This window comes from Rhinatrema bivittatum, chromosome 9 (assembly GCF_901001135.1).
Source record: "Rhinatrema bivittatum chromosome 9, aRhiBiv1.1, whole genome shotgun sequence".
Lineage (NCBI taxonomy): Eukaryota > Metazoa > Chordata > Amphibia > Gymnophiona > Rhinatrematidae > Rhinatrema > Rhinatrema bivittatum.
In genome coordinates, this window is record NC_042623.1 from 2,254,640 (window position 1) to 2,278,243 (window position 23,604).

The following is a 23,604-nucleotide window of genomic DNA, read 5'->3' on the forward strand; positions in this document are numbered from 1 at the left end:
CGTTTTATATGAAAATAAATGTTAAATAAAAATAAGAAATAGATGTGAATTTGTTAAGGTCTGGGTGAACTGGTGGAGGTATTGGCACATTGGTGCTACCAAGTACATGAGCAACTAAGTATTTTCATAACAGTGTACCTTTGCGGGCGTACATGTGCGCGTGCTACCCAGCACGCACACGTATGCTCCTATCTGACCTTGACCTCACACACTTCATTTACGCTGACGATGTCCAAATTCTTATCCCTATTTCGGACTCCATACCCAGAGCATTAAAAACATGGTACAACTGCCTATCATCAATAAATAACCTCAACACACTCAACCTCTCCCTTAATTCCTCAAAATCTGAACTTCTTTTCATATCACACAAGCCGCCATGCTCCCCCATCACTAACACAACACTAAACTCTCCTTTACCTATTTTCTCCCAAAATTCCTGAAATCTAGGAGTCATCATAGACAATCAATTTAACCTAAAAAATTCATAAACACTACCACCAAAGAATGCTTCTATAAACTCCACATACTGAAGAAACTCAAACCTCTCCTTTACTTCAATGACTTCCGAACTGTCCTTCAGGCCCTCATCTTCTCTAAACTCGACTATGGTAACTCCCTCCTGCTCGGCCTCCCTAACTCGCACCTCATACCACTCTAAATACTACAAAACTCAGTGGCAAGAATTCTCACCAACACACGCAAAACGGAACATACTACCCCTATACTGAAAGACCTCCATTGGCTCCCCATCACATCAAGAATCCTCTACAAAAGTCTCTCCATCATTCACAAAACCCTATACACTCAAGACCTTAAATGGATGAATGACTCCCTCTTTTTCCACTCTTCTAACAGACCCACTAGATCAGCCTACAAGGGGGCAATACACACCTCGCATCGACTAAGACTAGAGCACTTTCAATTGCAGGACCCTCCATCTGGAATTCTATGCCCGCCAATTTAAGATTGGAACCCAACACACACATGTTAAAAAAGTATTGAAAACCTGGCTCTTCAAACAATCCATTAATTAATCTCCCTCTTTCATTCTCTCCAGGAAAGTAGAACCACCTCCCCCTACAAAAAAATCAGAATTTGCCAATGTATTGTCATTTATATGCTGTGTAAACTAGAATCAATTGATGTATGCAAAATGTTTTGTCAACTGTACGCATTGTAAACCAGATTCATTGTAATGTATGCAATTTGTTCTGTTAAATGTATGCATTGTAAAGCGTGATGATGGTACCCCAACTGAATTTCAGTATATAAAACTACATAAATAAAATAAATAAATAGATGTAATGATATGCGTGAACAGGCACGCACATGTTATAAAATCAGGGGTCAGCGCGCACAAGGGGGTGCACAATTGTGCACCTTGGGCCAGATTTTAAAAACTACGCGTGGGCGTAGATTTGTACGTGCAACTCGGCGCACACAAATCTACGCCCGATTTTATAACATGCACGTGCAGCCACGCGCATGTTATAAAATCCAGGGTTGGCGCGCGCAAGGGGATGCACAATTGTGCAACTTGCGCGCGCCAAGCCGCGCAGCTTTCCTCCGTTCCCCGCGCCCCCCCATCTTCCCCTCCTTAACCCGTCCCCCAGCCCTACCTAAACCCCCCCTTACCTTTAATTTTTAAATTGTGCCTGCCTCCAAGCAGGCGTAGGTTGTGCGCACCGGCAACAGCAGGCCCACTTTCCCGGGCACAGCAGCAAATGGCTGCTGTGCCTGGAGGCTCCGGCCCCACCCTGCCTCCGGCCCGCCCACTCCCCGCCCATTTTTTCAAGCCCCGGGCATACACTCATCCCGGGGCTTGCGCGAGTCGCCGAGCCTATGCAAAATAGGCTTGGCGCACGCAGGTGGCTTTTAAAAGGGTTACGAGCATATATTACGCGCATAACCCTTTTAAAATCTGCCCCCTTGTGCTCACCGAGCCACGCTGCCTTCCCCCGTTCCCTCCCAGGCCGCTCTGATTTCCATTCCCCCTAACCTAAGCTTCCCATCCCTTCCTCTAACCTTTTCCCCCCCCAGCCCTACTCTAACCCCCCCCCAAATTCTTATCATACCTTTTGCGCCTGCCTGGAGGCAGCCAGCAGCCTGCCAGCACGCGATCCTCCGACACAGCAGCAAATGGCCGCTGTGTCGGAGGTCTCTGGCCCCACCCCACCCCCGGACCACCCATTTAGTATAGCCCCGGGACATAGATGCATCCCGGGATTTTACACGTGTCACCGGGCCTTTATAAAATAGGCCCGACGCGTGTAAGGCGATGTACGCACAAAGAGATTTTAAAATCCGGCCCATACTGCATCTGCATTTAGTTCTGGGTTATTGCGCACAGGAAAATGTTATAATTATTTCACATTAAATATGTTTGTTTGAATTCAAACAAGTTTGTGTTTACTGATCCCCTACATTTGGAAACTTTTATTTTTAATAAAAATACAGAGAAAGGTTTAGAAGACCAGAGTCCGGGATGTGTGATTAGGGAAGGTCTTAGAAAATATCGAATACCCAGGTATATTCTCCTTTTCTTGATAACACTGTTATTGTTAAGGTAGCATAATTTCCTTAAAGTCCCCTCTTTATAGGGCATACGATTGCTGTATATTTCTTATATTGTTGGTAAGATTAAGACCTGTAACTTTGCTTTACAACAATTGTATTTTGTTTATCTTACTGTAATTAAATAAGAAATGTAATAAAGATATAATTATAATAAAATAATATGCTATTATTTTAAAAAATGGCGAAAGTTTACAGTTTCCTGCATTACAAATATCTGTAAATACCGAAACCTGCACCTGGCATTTTATAAAGTGCATCGGTAGTAAAAATCTCCGAGGGCCCACCTATGCTGCAGACAGCTCTGAAAGTTGGATTTTAAAAAAGAAAGTGCGTGCGTCTATGCGTGTGCGCGCTACCCGGCGCACACGCATAGACGCACGCATGTTACAAAATCCCAGTCGGCACACACAAGGGGGGGTGTCATTTCACAAATTCTCGAGGTGTTGCGCATTGTCGGGCTTCCCCAGTTCCTTCCCAGTCCGCTCCAATTAAGGAGCAGACTGGGAGGGAACTTCACTACCCCCTACCCTAAGCTACCTTCCCCTATCCTACCCACCCCCGATCCTTATCCTAGCCCCACCTCCCCATTTTTTAAACTTACATTTTGCTCCTGCAAAGGAGCAGGAGCAAGTTGTGTGCACCGGCACCTGCCAGCGTGCGATCCCCCGGCACCATGGATAATGGCCACTGTACTGGGCACCTCTAGCCCCACCCTGCCCCACCCTGCCCCTCCCCCGAGGCCTGGCTCTTGTACACGTAACAGGGGTTACCTGCATGGCCGGGCCTCTTTTAAAATGTGCACAGCGTGTGCAAGGCCCAGCTGCGCGTGTAACCCCTGTGTTTTACGCACGCGGGCTATTCAAAATCCGGCCTAACGTGTTTATTATAGAATAGTGCGGTAGATTTTATAAATCTACATGCGTGCGAACAAAAGTACACCGAGTTTTATAAGACACGCGCGGAGTCGCGGGTATCTTATAAAATCCGGGCTCGGCGCGCGCAAGGGGGTGCACATTTGCGCAACTTGCGCGCGCCGAGCCTTGCACGCGCTGCCCGTTCCCTCTGAGGCTGCTCCGAAATTGAAGCGGCCTGGGAGGGAACTTTACTTCTACCCCTCCGCACCTTCCCCTCCCTTCTCCTACCTAACCCATTCCCCTGGCCCTATCTAAACCTTCCCCCTACCTTTGTTGTTAAAGTTACGCCTGCCTCTGGCAGACGTACCTCTGCATGCGCCAGCGGGCTGCTGGCGCGCCATCACCCGACCTGGAGGCCGGTCCGGAGGCCTTGACCATGCCCCTGGGTGGCGCCACGCCCCCAACACGCCCCCCCGGAACACCCCGAAATTCGCGCCGCCCACCTGGCACGCCCCCTTGCGAAGCCCTGGGACTTACGCGTGTCCTGGGGCTTGTGCGCGCCGCCGAGCCTATGCAAAATAGGCTCGGCGGCGCGCAGGGGTTTTTTTTAAAAGGGTTACGCACATACCTACTGGGGGTAATTTTCAAAAGGAGTTACATGCGTAAATGTAGCTACTATTGTAGCAATTTTCAAAAGCCATTTACTCAAGTAAAGTGCACTTATGTGAGTAATTCCTATAGACAAGTCAATGGCATATATTGTAGCAATTTTCAAAAACCCACTTACTCAAGTAAAGTGAATTTACTCCAGTAAACCTGGTTTTTACTCGAGTAAATGCTTTTTAAAATCAGGCCCTATGTACGTAACCCTTTTAAAATACAGCCCAATGTGTGTGAGCTCTTGCAAGCCCTATAAATCAGATAGGGGGCTGATAATGTCTTGTGACAGAATAATGCACACATGCATTGTATAGATTCTGCATAGTATTGTAAAGAAATCCCTCACAAGGAAAAAAATGAAATAAAACCTTGAGAGTATATTAACATTAAAAAGGTTTGGACAAGCTCCTGGAAGAAATGTCCTTAAACATTCATTAGTCAAGTAGACTTGGGGAAAGCTACATCAAGAAATAGATCTTCCCTTTCGGATCAGGCATGTTCTTCCTGGAGATTCGTTTCAGTCACTCTCATAGACAAATACTGGGCTTGATGGACCTTTGGTTTGAGCCAGTATAGCACTTCTTATGTAGGATCTTGGGTTTCATTCCTCTGAATGCCATGCCTCACACTCTCCAAAATAGGGACAGCATGTGACATATATATAAAAAGCCTGAACATGCATTTACCTGTAATCAGTTCCATTCACAGGCGTCCATGTGTATGTTCTGTTTCCTTTGTCAATGTATCTCTGGAAAACCATGACAAATAAAATTAGTCTTTCACAGCAGTGGTTCATTTCCTGTATAAAGCTCTTTCACAGTGCAGCTACTTCTCTTTACCAGCACATGAAACAATTTGCTTCATAGATCTTTGATTTATTCATTTATTCAATTACATTTGATATTCTATTTTATCCTGAAACAAAAGCAAAGCAGGCAACATAAAATCAAACATAAAATACAAACCATTAAAAATACATAAACAATAGGAGTTGAATTTTCAAAACATTATGGGGCGGATTTTAAGAGCCCTGCTCGCCTAAATCTGCCTAAATCCGGGCGGATTTAGGCGAGCAGGGCCCTGCGCGCCGGTGCGCCTATTTTACATAGGCCTACCGGCGCGCGCAGAGCCCCGGGACTCGCGTAAGTCCCGGGGTTTTCAGAGGGGGGCATGTCGGGGGCGTGCCCGATCCGCGCTGCGTTTTCGGGGCGTGTCGGGAGCATTTCGGGGGCGGTCCGGGGCGTGGCCGCGCCCTCCGGACCTGCCCCCAGGTCGCGTCCCGGCGCGCTAGCGGCCCGCTGGCGCGCGGGGATTTACGTCTCCCTCTGGGAGGCGTAAATCCCCCGACAAAGGTAAGGGAGGGGGTTTAGACAGGGCCGGGCGGGTGGGTTAGGTAGGGGAAGGGAGGGGAAGGTGAGGGGAGGGCAAAAGAAAGTTCCCTCCGAGGCCGCTCCGATTTCGGAGCGGCCTCGGAGGGAACGGAGGTAGGCTGCGCGGCTCGGCGCGTGCCGGCTATACGGAATCGATAGCCTTGCGCGCGCTGATCCCGGATTTTAGCGGCTACGCGCGTATCTACTAAAATCCCGCGTACTTTTGTTGGCGCCTGGAGCGCCAACAAAAGTACACAAACGCGCCGTGTTTGTAAATCTATCCCAGAATGCATAAAACTTTGCATGTACTACTTTGGACAAGAATTTCTCAATTCTATTAGCCAAAAGTTTTGGCCTGGAGCCTGTTCAAGGTTTCATAGGGCCCTTCCTCCCTCCTATTTAAAGGTGCCAGAGCTCCCACCCCTACCCCAATTACCTCCTTCCAGGATCCTCTATGAAAGTGAAGAACAATGCCCACTCACTCCTGCCAAAGTCTCACTGCTTTAAAATTAGCTCAATTGACCTGGAAAATGGTGCTGGAGTGAATTCACTTCAGTGCCTTCCTCTAGTGCAACTGGCACCATTCTGATGTACCAACTTAGTGAAAGACTGCATGCACAAAAGCTTTATTTTTGTGCAACGTTTTATAAGCCAAGTTCAAGTTTGTACACTGAGGGAATGTATAATGCAAATAATATCTGAAATTCTTGTGCGTGCTATATTTTCCTGTCTGCATGGGGTTCAGAACTTGTGTGAATACACAGCTTAGAGGGAACAGTAACCAGGATCCAGGCTGGAAGCTTCCTGACTTCAGTACCTTTAAACAAGGACATGGACTCATCCAGGCCCTGGAAAGCCTCCAGGACAGCCCTAGACTGGCTTTTGGCAGGCCCCAGCTTGGTTGTTTTTTTGGGCCAGGAGTGGGGACCACCAGAGGCCCTTTTATTTTCTAAACCAGTTCAATTTTTATTGTTGTTGTTTGAGGATTTTTTCATGTTTAATGTTTTTTTTGACAAATAAATCAAACCGAAAAAAAAACATTAAACAAACTGAAAAATGAAAAACACAACCTGAAACAAAAAAAATCCCTCAGGAGATCCTCCAGTCCTTGACTTGCCATGGAGGTACAGGAAAAGATCAGCTTCAGAGCCATTATCTTGATAACTAAGAAGTATTCCTTCCTTGCCCAGACGATACTTTGTCTCCATCAAATTGTGAGATTTTTGTGGCATGAACCATGAACTATGAACACTTTCCACCACAAACAAAAGCAATGAATTTGCCGAATATTTTACCGAGAAAATCAAAAAGTTAATAAATGGCAGCAACAACTACAACACTCACACCCAAACCCCAAAACTGTATCCAAAATAACATCAACTTGGTCTAACTTAGACATCACATCCTCGCTGGAAATCCAAAATATAATAAAAAAAATGAATCCAGCAAACCATCCCATTGATAGTATCCCCATTCAAACAATTAAACTAATTGAAAACACAATTACCAAAACAATAACAAACATAGTCAACCTTTCCCTCACCGAAGGGAAATATTCTGAATGCCTAAAATCAGCAATCAATAAACCATTAATAAAAAAGAACAAACTAGACCCTGAGAACATTCCAAACTACAGACCCATATCAAACTTACCTTTCATTGCGAAAATCATTGAGAAAATCGTCCACTCACAACTCTATGAATACCTTGACATGAACAACATACTTCACCCTTCTCAATTTGGATTCAGGAAACATTTTAGCACAGAATCCCTACTTCTCTCACTAAATGACATAGTACTCAAAGGATTTGACAAAGGACAAAGCTACCAACTAGTACTCCTGGACCTATCAGCCGCTTTTGACACAGTAAATGCAATCTTACTCGACAGACTAGCTAAAATAGGAGTCATGGACATCACATTAAAATGGTTTTCCTCCTACCTATCACATACAAATTTCCAAGTAATGTTCAACAACAATCTCTCGAATAAAGTAAACCTAAACATTTCAGAGAATGCCACCAGAACCTCCAGGGTAGCATTCTCTGAAATGCTTCCTGTTCCACGTGCAGGTCCCCAGAGGCAGGCAGAGCTCCAGAGTTTCAATGCGTGGATGAGACGATGGGGCAGGGAAGAGGAATTCAGTTTTGTAAGGAACTGGGGAAACTTTTGGGGTAAGGGGAGACTTTTCCGAAAGATTGGGCTCCACCTTAACCAGAGTGGAACCAGACTGCTGGCACTAACTTTCAAAAAGGAGATAGAGCAGCTTTTAAACTAGAACAAGGGGGAAAGCAGACAGTCACTCAGCAGTGCATGGTTCGGAGAAATGTATCCTTGAAGGATAATAATGAAACTGGAGAGTTAGGGCATCCCAACAGAGAGGTTCCAATAAAAGCAAACATAGTTCATATGCCTATATGTAAAAAATCACCAAAACTAATGATTTCCGAATTATCCCAAACAACTGAAAAGCAGGTTGTTAAAACAAGCAAAAACCACACTTTGAAATGTCTGTATGCCAATGCCAGAAGTCTAAGAAGTAAGATGGGAGAGTTAGAGTGTATAGCAGCAAATGATGAGATTGACATAATTGGCATCACAGAAACCTGGTGGAAGGAGGATAACCAATGGGACAGTGCTATATCAGGGTACAAATTATATTGCAATGATAGGGAGGATCAACTTGGTGAGGGTGTGGCACTTTATGTCCGGGAGGGTATAGAGTCCAACAGGATAAAGATCATACAAGAGACTAAATGCTCAGTAGAATCTATATGGGTAGAAATCCCATGTGTGTTGGGTAAGAATATAGTGATAGGAGTATACTACCGTCCACCTGGACAAAATGGTCAGACAGATGATGAAATGCTAAGAGAAATCAGGTAAGCAAACCAATTTGGTAGTATAATAATAATGGGAGATTTCAATTACCCTAATATTGACTGGGTAAATGTAACATCAGGACTTGCTAGAGATATAAAGTTCTGGATATAATAAATGATTGCTTCATGGAGCAATTGGTTCAGGAACCAACAAGAGAGGGAGCCATTTTAGATTTAATTCTTAGTGGAATGCAGGATTTGGTGAGAGAGGTAACGGTGGTGGGGCCACTTGGCAACAGTGATCATAACATGATCAAATTTAAACTAATAACTGGAAGGGGGACAATAAGTAAATCTACAGCCCTAACACGAAACTTTCAAAAGGGAAACTTTGATAAAATGACGAAAATAGTTAGAAAAAAACTGAAAGGTACAGCTGCAAAGGTTAAAAGTGTTCAACAGGCTTGGACATTGATTAAAAATACAATCCTAGAGGAGCAGTCCATATGTATTCCACACATTAAGAAAGGTGGAAAGAAGGCAAAACGATTACCATGATGGTTAAAAGATGAGGTAAAAGAGGCTATTTTAGCCACAAAAACATCCTTCAAAATTGGAAGAAGGATCCATCTGAAGAAAATAGGATAAAACATAAGCATTGTCAAGTTAAGTGTAAAACATTGATAAGACTGGCGAAGAGAGAATTTGAAATGAAGGTGGCCTTAGAGGTAAAAACTCATAATACAAACTTTTTTAAATATTAGGGATGGGCAGAGGGACGCCATACGTTGCATTCGTGATTCGGATTCATCGGGGAGCAGATATGGTGCATTCGGCCGTATGGCGCCCCGATGCGTTAATACGGCGATTTCCATTCATGTCCCAGCTAAAATTAAAATTAACTACAACCCCCTACCCTCCTGAACCCCCCCAAGACTTACCAAAACTCCCTGGTGGTTCAGCGGGGGGTCCGGAAGCCATCCCCTGCACTCATACCCTCGGTGCTGGTTTCATCATGGCGCCGATAGCCTTTGTCACAGGGGCTACCGGTGCCATTGGTCAGCCCCTGTCACATGGCCATCGGAGCCATCTTGTGCTCCTACCATGTGACAGGGGCTGACCAATGGCACCGGTAGCCCCTGTGACATAGTATGGGCAAAGGCTATCGGCGCCATTTTGAGTAGTGGCATCGGACGGCCGGAGTGCAGGAGGTCGCTCCGGGATCCCCGTTTGACTCCCAGGGACTTTTGGCCAGCTTGGGGGGGGCCTCCTGACCCCCACAAGACTTGCCAAAAGTCCAGTGGGGGTCCGGGAGCAACCTCCTGCACACCGGCTGTCCGATGCCAGTACTCAAAATGGCGCCGATTGCCTTTGCCCTCACTATGTCACGGTACCGATGGTCGGCCCCTGTGACATAGTGAGGGCAAAGGCGATCGGCGCCAGTATTCATAATTTTATATGTAATTAACTAACCTTCAAACCCCAAACTTTCTTTCAATATGACAGTTTGCTGCAATGATGTTTGTAGCCAATATATTATTTCTCGACTACTGTAAACTGTTCTGATATCGAAACCAAATGACGGTATACAAAACACATTAAATAAATAAATGAATAGAATGCCATCTCACATACGAGTTTTCATTCTGAGCTGCTAAGTAATGGCTTTCTTACCTCATCTTGAGACTTAATCAGTGTTCTAAATGTCCTTTCCCCTCTTTTCCCATCTATCATTTGATTTCGAATCTAAAGAAAAAAATGGTTGCAGTAAACGGAATGTTCATCAACATCTATTACACTTACATGCAAGGGTTTGGATGCACCAACTTATCTTAAAAACAAGAACTTCCTTAATTCCTAAATGAACATCAGAAGAGTCTAATTTATGCCACAGACTTTTAATTCTACACTTTTTAGGTTGTGTCTGTATTCTGCTTGGAGAAAACTGATTGAAGTTTGAATTCCTGTCTTCTGCAGATTTGGAATCCAATATTCCTATAAGTGGCCAATGGGCAACTTATTCAGCTATTATGTCAAGAATATTCAGCAGGATAAATGGCGCACTGAATATACTTGAACAAAATTATCCAGGTAGCATTTCCCAGATAACTTTCAAACCTAACCAGCTACTGTATATTTGAAGATAATTTCATTATTAATTTAAATAGTCTCAGAATTTGCTAATACTCCAATAAAATTGATCACAGCAGAGTGCATGAACATTCATAATTCAACAAAACATACACAAGCCAATACATAAAATAACAGTAAAAACATAAAAAGGTGAATTTTAAAAGCCCAGCACACGCATTCATTAGGGGATGTGCGAATAGGATGAGCTCCCATGTGCAGAGCAGATTTTAAAATCCGCTCGGATACGTGCAAATCTCCCGCAGCACGCACATCTCCAAAGTTTTCAAAATGGGGCGTGGCGTGGACGTGGTCAGGGAAGAAGATCCAACCAATTATTTTGCTGATCATTTACATAGGAGCGTAGGAATGGCTTCAAGGTCCGATTGATCCTTTCGGCCTGCCCATTGGCCTGGGGATGGTAGGCCAACATATAACTCAGGGAAATATCGAACTTTAGACACAAGGATCGCCAATACTTGGCGGCAAATTGTGGTCCCCGATCGGACACAATCTCCTTGGGGAGTCTGTGGAGGCGAAAGATGTTCTTCAGGAAGAGTTTTGCCAGTTCCAGGGCTGAAGGAAGGCCCGGCAAAGGGATAAATTGTTTATGGGCATTTATGGACATAATTGTTTGATGTAAAACGCCCCCCAGGCGTCTGTTTGCGTTACACTGTGAACCGATGTGATATCATTGATGAATGTCAGTATATAAAAATTTTAAATACATAAATAAATAAATAAATAAAAATAAAGTGACCCATTTTCGAGAAATGGTCGATGACGACCCAAATCACCGTGTTCTTCTGGGAAGGAGGTAGATCAGTAATAAAGTCCATCAAAATGCTGGACCATGGCTCGTAGGTGCTGGGAGAGGCTGAAGCAAGCCCCAAGGCTTCCCTGTTGGTGGTTTTTGATGGGCGCAAGTGGGACATGAGTCCATGTAGTTTTGTGAATCTTGCACCATAGTAGGCCACCAATAGTGCCTTCACAGCATTTCCAGGGTCCTGCCAGTTTCGAGTCGTGGGCCCACTTTAAGTTGCACTCACTTAGCCGGCGAGGAACAATGGTCTTCCCAACAGGGACTGTGGTAGTCGCAGCAAGGGAAATACAAGCAGGGTCAATAATGAAGCTAGGAACTTCCAAGATGTCTTCAGCCTTGAATGATATGGACAGTGCATCAGCATGCAGATTCTTGGAACCAGGACAAAAGCAAAGTTTAAAGTCAAACCTCTCGAAGAATGAGGCCCACCAGGCCTGACAGGGGTTCAAAAGTTGAGCCTCTTTGAGATGTTCGAAGTTCTTGTGGTCAGTGAAGATGGTAAACTTATGTTGCGCCCCTTCCAACCAGGGATGCCACTCTTGAAGCGCTAGTTTGACCGCAAGGAGTTCGCAGTCACCAACGGTGTAACGTTGTTCCGTGGGGGAAAACTTATGAGAGTATAACAAGCAGGGGATTAGCTTGCCCGTGGGAGAGTGTTGACTCAGAACGGCTCCGGCGCCGATCGCTGAGGTGTCGACCACCACAACAAATGGATGTTTGGGATCCGGATGAAAGAGACAGGGGCCAGAGCTGAAGGCTTCTTTAATCCTCTGGAAGGCAGCAATTGCTTTAGGCATCCAAACTTGGGTGTTGGCCCCTTTTCTAGTCATAGCAGTGAGTGGGGCAACTGTGGAAAAGTAATTCACAATGAAGCTCCGGTAATAATTGGTGAAGCCTAGAAAGCGTTGCAATGCTCGAAGGCCTACTGGCTGAGGCCAGTCAAGGATTCCCTGAAGTTTTCCTGGGTCCATTGAGAATCCACAATCAGAGATGATGTATCCCAGAAAGAGTAAGCAATTCCATTCAAACAGACATTTTTCCAGTTTTGTATACCAATGATTCTCTCCCAGACATTGGAGGATGATGTGGACGTGTTCACGGTGGGATTCTATATCCTTAGAGAAGATCAAAATGTCGTCGAAGTATACGACTACAAAATTGTACAGGAGATCTCAGAAGATTTCATTCATGAGGCGTTGAAAGACAGCTGGAGCATTACATAGCCCAAAAGGCATTACCACATGTTCATAGTGGCCGTCTCTGGTATTAAAAGCCATCTTCCAAATGTCATCAGGTTGGATGCATACCAAATTGTACGCATCTCTCAGGTCCAGCTTGGAAAATATTCGTGCCCTTTCGAGGGGATCGAACAGTTCGCTAATGAGGTGTAGCGGGTATCGATCCTTACAAGTTATCACATTGAGACCCCTGTAATCAATACAGGGACATAGTCCACCATCCTTTTTCTTCATGAAGAAGAACCCTGCTCCTGCGGGGGAATCAGATGGATGGATAAAGCCTTTCTTTAGATTCTCTTTAATATACTCCGACATAGCCTGAGTCTCAGGCTGGGATCACGGATAGGTTCTGCCTTTGAGAGGCAGACGTTCAATAGGGCAGTTGAACTTGCATAATGGAGGCAGGGTATTCGCTTTCTGCTTAGAGAACACATTGCTGAAGTCAGAATGCTGCGGAGGTAAACTGGGAAGGGTAACTGATTTCAAGACGGGTATCATGAGGGATACCAGGTGCAGACAAGTCTTTTAGCATTTTGGGCCCCACTGTACCAACTGCAGGGATTGCCAATCGAACTGGGGTTCATGGACCTGGAGCCAGGGAACCCCCAGGATTATTGGATGAGTTGAGCATTTTAGGACGTAGAAAGATGTCTCTTCCTCATGAAGGGTACCTACAGTGAGACAGACAGCCACTGTTTGGTGAGTAATGAGACCTGGAAGATGTTCCCCCTAGATGGAGGCAACACGAAGACTCATCTCTAGGGGTTGTAGAGGTATTTTCAAGAGTTTGACGATATTGTCCGTAATGAAGCTACCGCTCGCTCCAGTATCGATGAGAGCAGTGGTCACAAAGGTGTGGGCCTTAATGCCCAGGGATACAGGAAGCAAGAGTCGAGGGCCAGAAACAGTTGCGCCCAAGCTCGGGACCCCCGCCGGCCTCAGGCATTGCAGTTTCCTGGACGGATGGGGCAAAACTGCAGACGATGTCCAGAAGTGCCACAGTAAAGGCATAGCCCCTCCTTTCGCCGACGGAGATTTTCGGTCAGAGACAATCGCCCTCGATTCACATCCATAGGTTATACCATTATTTATTATTATTTATTTAAAACTTTTATATACTGACATTAGTGTACAACATCATACCGGTTTACAATTGAACTGACAGGTAGAATTTCCTTCACCCCTCCATGGAGGAAGGTGATGGTGCAGGATTCTTCACTGGGGTGCAGGGTGCACTTGTGGGGCGTACTGTAGGAGGGCGTGGAGCATTTACTTCTAGGCGTCTTTGCCGAAGGCATTGATCAATCCTCCCGGAAAGGAAGATCAAGTCTTCTAGAGACGTGGGAGTCCCACGGACAGAGAGCTCATCTTTCAGAGCACAGGAGAGTCCATCTAGGAAGATGGCTTGCAGACAATCTTCTTGCCACCCAAGTTCTGTGGCCAAGGTCCGAAACTCCACTGTGTATTCAGAGAGGGTCCTAGACCCTTGACGGAAGTGGAGTAAGTTGTGACTAGCAATAGCCATGTGACCTGGGTCTCCAAAGGTCTGTTTGAAAAGAGCAATGAAGTCAGATAGCTTGGAGAGGATGGGGTCAGAATGTTCCCATAAGGGAGAGGCCCATGCCAGAGCCTTCCCTTCTAAACGGGACAGAATGAAGGTGACTTTAGTGATCTCCTTCAAAAACAATGAGGGTTGTAGTGCAAACTGCATAAAGCACTGATTAAGGAAGCCACGACAGGAGCGTGGATCCCCATTATACCTGGGGGGTGAAGGAAATTCCAAAGTTGCTTTGAGAAGCATAGTTGCTGAGTGGCCCACCGGGTTGGCCATTGCTGTATCTTGTAATTGAGAGCACAGTTCTTCTACCAAAGAGGCCAGCGTCTCTAAAACTTGATGATGTTGTTTCACTGTGGCGGCCAGTCCTAGTAGGGGCCTGGAGGCGGGAGACTCCGCCGAGTCCATGGCCTTGGCAACCTGCTGTGCTCGGGGGTGGACCCTTGTCCTGGGACAGTGAAGGAATGCCTCCTGAAAGGGAACAGGAGGTAACTGCTCCCAGGGGGCAGAGAACTGGAGGAGATAGAGGCTGTGAAGAGCTTCACCACTGGAAGCCTGAGGTCCCCCCGGGAGTAGCCTGTAGGGACCTGGGCCGCTTGGACTTAAGTGGGCCTCGTAGGGTCTCCTGAGAGAATGGAAGTCCGGCACGATCGGGTTCGAAGTTGGAGGCTGGTTGGAACATGGAGAACCAGAACAGAGTTGTGATGACAAGGCGAGGAACATAGCCAGAATCTGGAGACAAGGTCAGGCAGGCAAAGGTCAAGATCCAGAGGCCAGTCCGAGGAATGATCAGTAAAGCAGGGGTCAGGTCCCGGAGGTCAGATGAGGTCAAAGGCAGGCTGAGGTCTTGAGACAGGCGGCAGGCAGGCAGGCAGGCAGGTCAGGAACGAGCTGAGATCAGTACCAGTAAGACAGTCCGAGGGTACTACCTGGGTAGACAGACAGACGAACACAGGAACAAGAAGGACGCAGGAACTAGGATGCAGAAACAAGTCGGGAACAGAACTGGAACAGAAGGATCCTGGAATGAGACTAGGAACAGGCAAGAGCAGGAACAAACGCAGAGGCAATCTTAGAACAAACCGACCTGATTGCAAAGGCAAGGAAGCATAGACAGGAACTTCCTTATATTGAGGGATCAATCAGGGCGCGCTGTGGAGCTAAGACCTGCCCTTGGCCCTACATGAGTCCAGGCGGTCCGCGCACACGCGCACATAGGGGCATGGCTAACATGCCAGAGGACGCCAAGCCTCAGTGTAGGGCCTGAAGCACAGTGGAAGACCCGGCGACTGCTGCCGCGGGACGCCTGGGTCTGGCAGGACTGGCAACTACTGCGAGGGAGGTCATCCCAGGACCCGCTGTGAAACCATGAAGGTGAGCAGGCCCGTGAGCAGGACGGCCGCAGGCGGGGCATGTAACACATGCACCTGATAACTTTATCTTAATCTAGATCCAAAGTGTAAGAGCTACAACTAGACATATTCTCTCAAATGAACCATGCACCTGATAACTTCTTAATCTAGATCCAAAGTGTGAGAGCTACAACTAGACATACTCTCTCAAATGAACCATGCATCTGATAACTTCTTAATCTAGATCCAAAGTGTGAGAGCTACAACTAGACATACTCTCTCAAATGAACCATGCACCTGATAACTTCTTAATCTAGATCCAAAGTGTGAGAGCTACAACTAGACATATTCTCTCAAATGAACCATGCACCTGATAACTTCTTAATCTAGATCCAAAGTGTGAGAGCTACAACTAGACATACTCTCTCAAATGAACCATGCACCTGATAACTTCTTAATCTAGATCCAAAGTGTGAGAGCTACAACTAGACATACTCTCTCAAATGAACCATGCACCTGATAACTTTATCTTAATCTAGATCCAAAGTGTAAGAGCTACAACTAGACATACTCTCTCAAATGAACCATGCACCTGATAACTTCTTAATCTAGATCCAAAGTGTGAGAGCTACAACTAGACATACTCTCTCAAATGAACCATGCACCTGGTAACTTCTTAATCTAGATCCAAAGTGTAAGAGCTACAACTAGACATATTCTCTCAAATGAACCATGCACCTGATAACTTCTTAATCTAGATCCAAAGTGTAAGAGCTACAACTAGACATATTCTCTCAAATGAACTTTGCACCTGATAACTTTATCTTAATCTAGATTCAACTTACACAGCCGGTTAAATGCCAAAAAAGAAATTAAAAAAAAGAAAAAGGTTTGCAGGCCTAACAGCTCAATCTCCAAACCTCCATCCCATTAAATTCCTGAAAGTAATGTGCACCCTCCGAAATCCCCCAAAGAGAATAATCCGTTGCTCAAGAGCCATCCCAATCCACCTCTATGCATTTTCTCAAAACCCATCAGTCTCCAGGCCTCCTCCTCATTCCCATCCTGCCTCATGCACCCCTAATCCAAACCCTCTGCTCTATCTGACAGCCCCTGCAAGCCGCTGCTCAAATCAATGCAGGAAGCCCCGAGGCGCAGTACACTTGAACCTTGATTCTGGGGGCCAAGCAGTTTTGGGGGGTTCCAGGTACGGCGAGGTGTTTGGGTCTGCTGTGGAAGGGGGTAGGAATGAGGAGTGAGCCCAACAATAGTAAGCGCGGGGGCGACTTTGGGGTGGCTCTCAAGCCAATAGGCCTGTATCTGTATTACTCTCTTTCGGGGGTCTGCTAAAGTCATGTTATCTTGTTACATGTACCTGGCTAACTTTAACCCTGCTCACAATAAGGTCCACTAAGTTAACGGCAACCTGGAAAACTTTCTGAATGCCTCCAAGTTTTATCCAGTTAATGACCTGTCTGGAAAAAATGTATCTGGTCAAAGTGACCAGATATTCAAACCTGGGGTTAGCCTGGCTCACTCAAAAGTTAGCTGAACATCATCTTTCAATATTGATTTACACAAAATGGGAAAGTGCCTTGTAAATGACCTTCAGTTACTTCCTGGCGTTGTGCTCTAATTTTGTAATCTTAGTGGGAACCGGTCCTTTAAATACAATGTGGTGAAATGTTTAATGTACAATACCTGCTGAAAGTAATGCATAATTATTAATTAACGCTCCCGATTCATCAGTACAACAAACCCATACAAATACATTGGAGGTGGCTGAATTATTTACTGCATTTCAAGTACTAGAACTAGAATAACATTATGGCCTGCATTGCACTAGTTTTGTATTGGAAGTACTGGTTTTGTACTGGAAGTATTATTATTTTGGGGGTTTCTTTGGTCCAGTAATTCCTTCAAGCTCAATCAAACCTGAGCCTTCATTTGCAACCTGCCTGGGGATTTTTCTTTGTTTTCAATAGACCTCCATCACGATTTGCATTTTGATTATACATTCTTAATTGAAGTGGTGCACGAACAATAATACTGAGCATCTAGAAACAAGATTTACGATGGCACTACTCATGGATTTTTTTTTAACAATATGTAAAGAGATTCACATAAGCTAAGTCTCACCTCAACTTTAATGTCATTCTCCAACTCCGCATCCAGAAAGTCCAGTGTGACAGGCTCCTGAAATTTGGGAGTCTACAGCAAAAAGAAATTAAACCATCAAAAAATAAGCACCTCGTATTGTGCTAAGGAGACGGGAAATGGACATTGTATTGTCCCAGCTAATACACTATGTTTCACTTCTTATCTTACTTACCACTATCAGGGCTACAAAGGGATACTGAACATGAGAAGAATTTTACCTTTCAATAGGGAATTTAATGAAAGACATAAGTGACCAATGTCCCATATGATCACTGCAGGTCAATTAATGTACATGTAGAAAAGAAGCCCATGGCAGAGGAAGACTTTATTAGTTAAATGCCAGAAACTCTTTCTATGTTCTGCATGTTGAGGGGAAGGAAAACGACAGATAACGTGTTCAAGATATCTCTGCCATGTCTTACAAGCTGCAAGTCTCTAGTAAACTGCAAGAGGTAGCAAAACAGACGAAGAGGATTAGGGATAGAGAGCATTTGAACATTGCAACAAACAGAACTAGCTGGAGCTTGATGGCACAATGCACATCCATTTCAAAGCTCGCCAGGTGACGTCCACCTCCTTTGCAAGGGGATTTTCTTATCAGAAAAAAGCCCGATGGACCTAAGAATTACTTGATTTACTTTTGCTAGTGTATACGTCTTCCTATGTGCCATTTGGCAAAATGTGAATTGGATTCTGAGAGTACAGCTGGAACTGATGTTATTCATGACATCTTAGTTTTTGATTGTAATTTAAGCACCAGAATAAAGGGAAGCGTCATTGAAAAAAGTCCATTCATATCAACTTTCCTACTGCCTAGGGTTCACTAAAATGTTTAAATACTGAAAATAAAAAAATTTCCATCATCCAAATGTGGAAGTGCTCTTTTGTTTTTAGAAACCAAAACAACTAGACTCCAATTTTTTTTAAATGAATGAACAATTTGGAGAAGAAACTTATTTCTACCACCTTACATTTAGATGTTTTGGGAAGTTAAAAAAAAGCTGTAGGATTAAAGTTAACAAAAACCTGGAACAAATTCAGGGGCAAATGTACTAAATTGTGCTATGGCTATGCTAACAAAGAGTTAACACATGTTAAATATGCATTAACGCGACATTAATTTTAACACACTTAAGTGTTAATCTGTTTTAATGTTAATGTGAATGTCTGGGAATGCCAGGCTGGGTCAGACCAAGGTCTATCAAGCCCAGCATCCTGTCTCCGACAGTGGCCAAAACAGGTCACAAGAACTAATGAACTGCATCACATGCAAATATATGCAAAGCAGATCATTAATTTCAAAATGGATTAAAGCAAAGTGAGTTAAGCAAGTATAGGAGAAGTATAATTGTTTTGCATTTTTTGCATGCCTAATACAGGCCGTAATCACTCTTGCACCTACTGGCAGCCAGGACCAATCCTCCTATACCCCCATCTCACCTGAGGCAGACTCAAGGTTTAAGAGACCAAGCAGCCCCCTCAGTCCTTGACATGCGTGACTACTCTATCTGCCAATATCCACAAGTTGTCGGGGACAGGATAGAGGGCTCCTGTCTCCTGCTTCACTGGCTCTGCAATGCAAAATTGCGCTGGCTGATCTAACTGCTGAGTGCCTGAAGTGCTAGGGGGGGAGGCAGAAGAGAGAGTCAAGACCCTCATGGGCCTATCTATGGTAGGGATGTGCATCGGCTGCCCGATCATTTGAGCTTTTGGGTTCGTGTAGCTGATAATTGCTGCCCACTTATTAAAAAAGATATTTCCATTAACAAAAAACACCACACCCCATGGTACAACAATGAATTAAGAATATTGAAAACAACACTGAGAAAAACAGAGACATTGGAGAGCTTCTCCTTCCACCAAAACATTAACTAACTACAAATCTCTATTACATAAATACAACAAAGCCACCAATAATGCAAAAAAAGAATTCTATTCTAACAAAATAAATAAATTTCAATATAACCCTAGAGCTCTGTTTTCATATGTAAAAGACCTGACCAGTCCCACTGAAACTCCCACATCAAACAACTCTTAATTGCGATACAAGTGCTCAATATTTTAAGGAAAAAATTTTAAACCTAATAAAAAACATAGCTCCCCAGAACTCTAACCAAATTGTACTACCAAGTAACCGTAAAGACCATTTATTTATTTATTTATTTATTTATTTATTTATTTAACAGCTTTTAATATACCGGTGTTCGTGCGAGCACATCGCGCCGGTTTACAATAAACTTGAGAAAGGAGGAAAGTTACAAAAAACAGGGTGTGGGAGTTGGAGCAGGAGCGAAAAGGGGGGGGGGAGAGAGAGGGAGGAGGTTAGGAGGAAAGGATAGCAGCTGAGAAGGTAAAGGAACTTAACATTACTTACAAGAGTGACTAATTAATGCGGGTTAGAACATTGAGACTTATAACATTGACGCTTAATTACAGCGGTTAACGAAGGATATATATAGAAAATAGAAGGTTATATAAAGTAGCTTATTTACAGTAGTTATGACAGGTTATAAGGTAACTTATTTAGCATTTAAAACAGGTTGTACAATTGAAATGAGTTTACAGAGGGGAAAAGGTGTCTGGGGTGCGGAACGGGTATGGGAGGGTAGGGGGGGGGGAGAGGGGTGGGTGTGAGGGTTGCAGTTTCATCCCTTGAAATTGAAGGTATAATTAAAAAAATGAAGCCAGCTGCCCACCCAGTTGACCATATTCCAACTAAACTATTAAAAACAATCACCAATATAGTATCTAAACCTATTGCCAATATAATTAACCTGTCCATAACCGAAGCTAATGTCCCACACACTTTAAAATCCGCAATAGTAAAACCAATCACAAAAAAACCACAAGCCAACTCATATGATCTTTCAAACCTAAGACCCATTTCTAATATACCTTGTATATCAAAAATTCTTGAGAAAGTAATTAACAATCAACTAACAGATTATCTTGAAAAACATAGTACCCTGTATCCAGCACAACATGGATTTAGAAAATATTTTAGTACAGAGACCCTTTAAACTTCACTACAAGATATCATCCTAAGAGGAACTGATAACAGCCAGTCTTACTTCCTGATCTTGCTAGACATCTCAGCAGCCTTTGTTACAGTTAAACATAATATCCTCCTTGATAGACTAAACGAAATAGGCATTAAAGACTCTGCACTCAAATGGTTTAGCTCTTACCTAAAAAATAGAAGCTTCAAAGTAAAATTTCTTGATAATGAATCACATCCTATCAATCTCAACTTTGGAGTACATAAGAACATAAGAAATTGCCATGCTGGGTCAGACCAAGGGTCCATCAAGCCCAGCATCCTGTTTCCCAGGGATCCTTTCTATCCTCTACACTTTTTAATATCTATATGCTCCCTTTATGCAGAATTCTATCAGGCCTCGGTCTAACACATTTTATCTATGCCGACGATGTTCAAATTTTAATACCAATCCAAAAATCTATTGACCAAACTCTTAAGCTCTGGCACATATACCAATCCACCATTGAAAAGGTATTAACCCAAATGAATCTTTCCCTAAATACTAAAAAAACTGAAATCCTATACATCTCACCTAAATTATGCAAGTCAAAAGAGCTTGAAATTCAAGAAGCAGCCAAATACTACCACATCTCCCTAGAAGTACGACATCTAGGGATTCTTCTAGATTGCGAATTCTCTATGAAATCCTGTATTAAAAAAAATCATAAGTGATGGTTACTTCAAATTAAACATACTCAAAAGATTAAAAACCCTCCTATTCCCAAAAGACTTTAGAACTTGTTTTACAGGCACTTGTCTTATCAAGATTAGACTACTGCAACTCACTATTCTTAGGCCTTCCCGCAAATATCACAAGACCATTGCAACTTCTGCAGAACCCTGCAGCTAGACTCTTGACAGGTACTAGAAGATCCGAACATATCACCCCAATATTAAAAGAACTTCATTGGCTGCCGGTCAAATACAGGGCCCAGCATAAAATCTTGTCACTGATTCACAAAACCCTCTACAATGAAAACATTGAATGGCTAACCTCTTCACTTCACGTCCACATCCCTCTAGAATCACCAGATCAACCGGAACAGGGATGTTGCCAATTCCTTCTCCTAAAATTGCGCATCTAAATAATATAAGAGATAGAACTCTCTCTATTGCTGGACCCCTACTATGGAACTCTATTCCACAGGAATTACGATTAGAAGCAGACATCAAATTATTTAAAAAGAGGATTAAAACTTGGCTTTTTAAACAAGCCTACCAACAGCTGTTAGCATAATTATCTCACACTTCTGATTTTATACCAAGGTAATGTATATTTTTATTTTTTATTATACAATCTCTACACTTACTATACTACCTCTCTAAGTGTTTGAATTTTGATTATTTAGCCTACTATTTAGTTTGCTATGTTAATTATTTATATTATGAAACAATGTATTTACTTCCTTTCTTCTTTGGAAATGCAAATATTTTTAAATGAATATTTTCTAACTACTGTAAACCAATTTGATATGCTTGCATGAAAAGTCGATATATAAAAATTATTAAATAGATAAATAAATAAATAAAATCTCATTATCCCACAGATCGGCCTTTTTTTTTTTTTTAGTAAACAATCGTTTTTCGGCTTAGTGCGTGCTAACAATATGTCCAAAATATTGGACATATTGTGCTCTACTGAGCAGGGACTGACTCATATATACTTTTGTACAGCTCTAGACGTGCTAAGTTGTACTAGTATAACAGAGATCCACAGGCATTTGCTGAAGAGCTAGAATAATACCTGTGGGACATGATCAGCATAACCTGGAGCCATGCAACTTCATAGGACTGCAGATCATGTTAAGGTAAGAAAAACAATCTCAGTTCAGATCTCTCTGAATTCATATATTACAGTCTCAAAACAGCAAAAGACCTTTAAATCTTTAGAATTCTCTATTAAACGCATTTCTGCTGACAGTTTATCTAAAGCACTTGACCTCTATTAGCAGAGGCGTCTCAATGCTACATGAGGCATTTTATAGATAGGTTTGAGGTTTTTATGAAAGATTCAACTGTTCAACTGTTTCCCTCCCACCCTACCCCTCTACCCACCCACCCCTGGGATTAGATTACTAATATAGACTGTCTAAATTAGCATTAGCAACAAGATCAATTAGTAAGTTAACAGCTAAGGACATACCAATCCAAAACTTAACCAATATGAGAACTATCCAATGCAACTGTTGTAGAGCCTTTATTCTGAGGGAAAGCATCTGGAGACTTGGAGCTTGCCCGATCTGTGCACAGCTCTCTTCTTTGAAAACGGAGCTGACTGAGGTTAAAGCTCAATTAGCTTCAATTAAAAGAATTACACCCATATTGCATTACTCAGAAAATAATTCCCCAACACCAAAGAATAACCAGGAGTCAAGAAAAAGAAATACAGTAGACTCAGGTAGGATAACACATGTGTCCCACAGTCACCCATTCTTGACAGATGGGAAGCCAACAAGTATACCCCCCCCACTCAATCAGTTCATCAAGTAAATCATTAAAAAACAGGATCACAGTGGGCTCTGGTAGAATTAGACCTGTAACAAGGAGACACACACAGTATCAAATGCAACAAGAACATAAAGCCCTCCCTATATTAACTGAAGAAATTCTAGAGAAAAACATTGAGATGGATAACTCTGTCATCAATGGCACAACTGCAAAAGGAACAAGTAAAGTGAATAACAAATCTCAACTAAAGTCTCATAAGGAGTACAGGAAAAGCAATAACCGTAAAGAGAGTACCTGGAAAGCTATGACTACAAATGCTCATAGTTTGGGAAATAAAATCCCAGATCTGCAGGCCCTAATGACAGAGGCAGAACTGGACATCGTTGCTATCACAGAGACATGGTTCACAGAATCTCATGATTGGGATACGGCAATACCAGGCTATAATTTGTTAAGGAAGGACAGAGTGGATAGAAAAGGGGGAGGTGTGGCTCTTTATGTCAGAAATAATATCCAAGCATCTGAGCTGCAAGGAAGTTGGGGCAAGGAAGAAGCACTATGGGTAGACCTA

The 23,604-nt window shown here is 43.5% G+C and overlaps 1 protein-coding gene across 9 annotated transcripts in view; it reads right to left on the reverse strand.

Annotated features, from left to right (window-relative positions):
• Positions 1–23,604, reverse strand: part of CACNA2D1 (calcium voltage-gated channel auxiliary subunit alpha2delta 1) — a 1,026,983-nt gene that overhangs the window by 195,794 nt on the left and 807,585 nt on the right. For all 9 annotated transcript variants that reach the window (XM_029615087.1, XM_029615085.1, XM_029615090.1 and 6 more), the window contains 3 exons: positions 17,525–17,596; positions 9,962–10,033; positions 4,781–4,842 (listed from right to left, as the gene is read on the reverse strand). In XM_029615087.1, the coding sequence (XP_029470947.1) occupies positions 4,781–4,842; positions 9,962–10,033; positions 17,525–17,596 (206 nt within the window). The remainder of the gene's footprint in view (positions 1–4,780; positions 4,843–9,961; positions 10,034–17,524; positions 17,597–23,604) is intronic.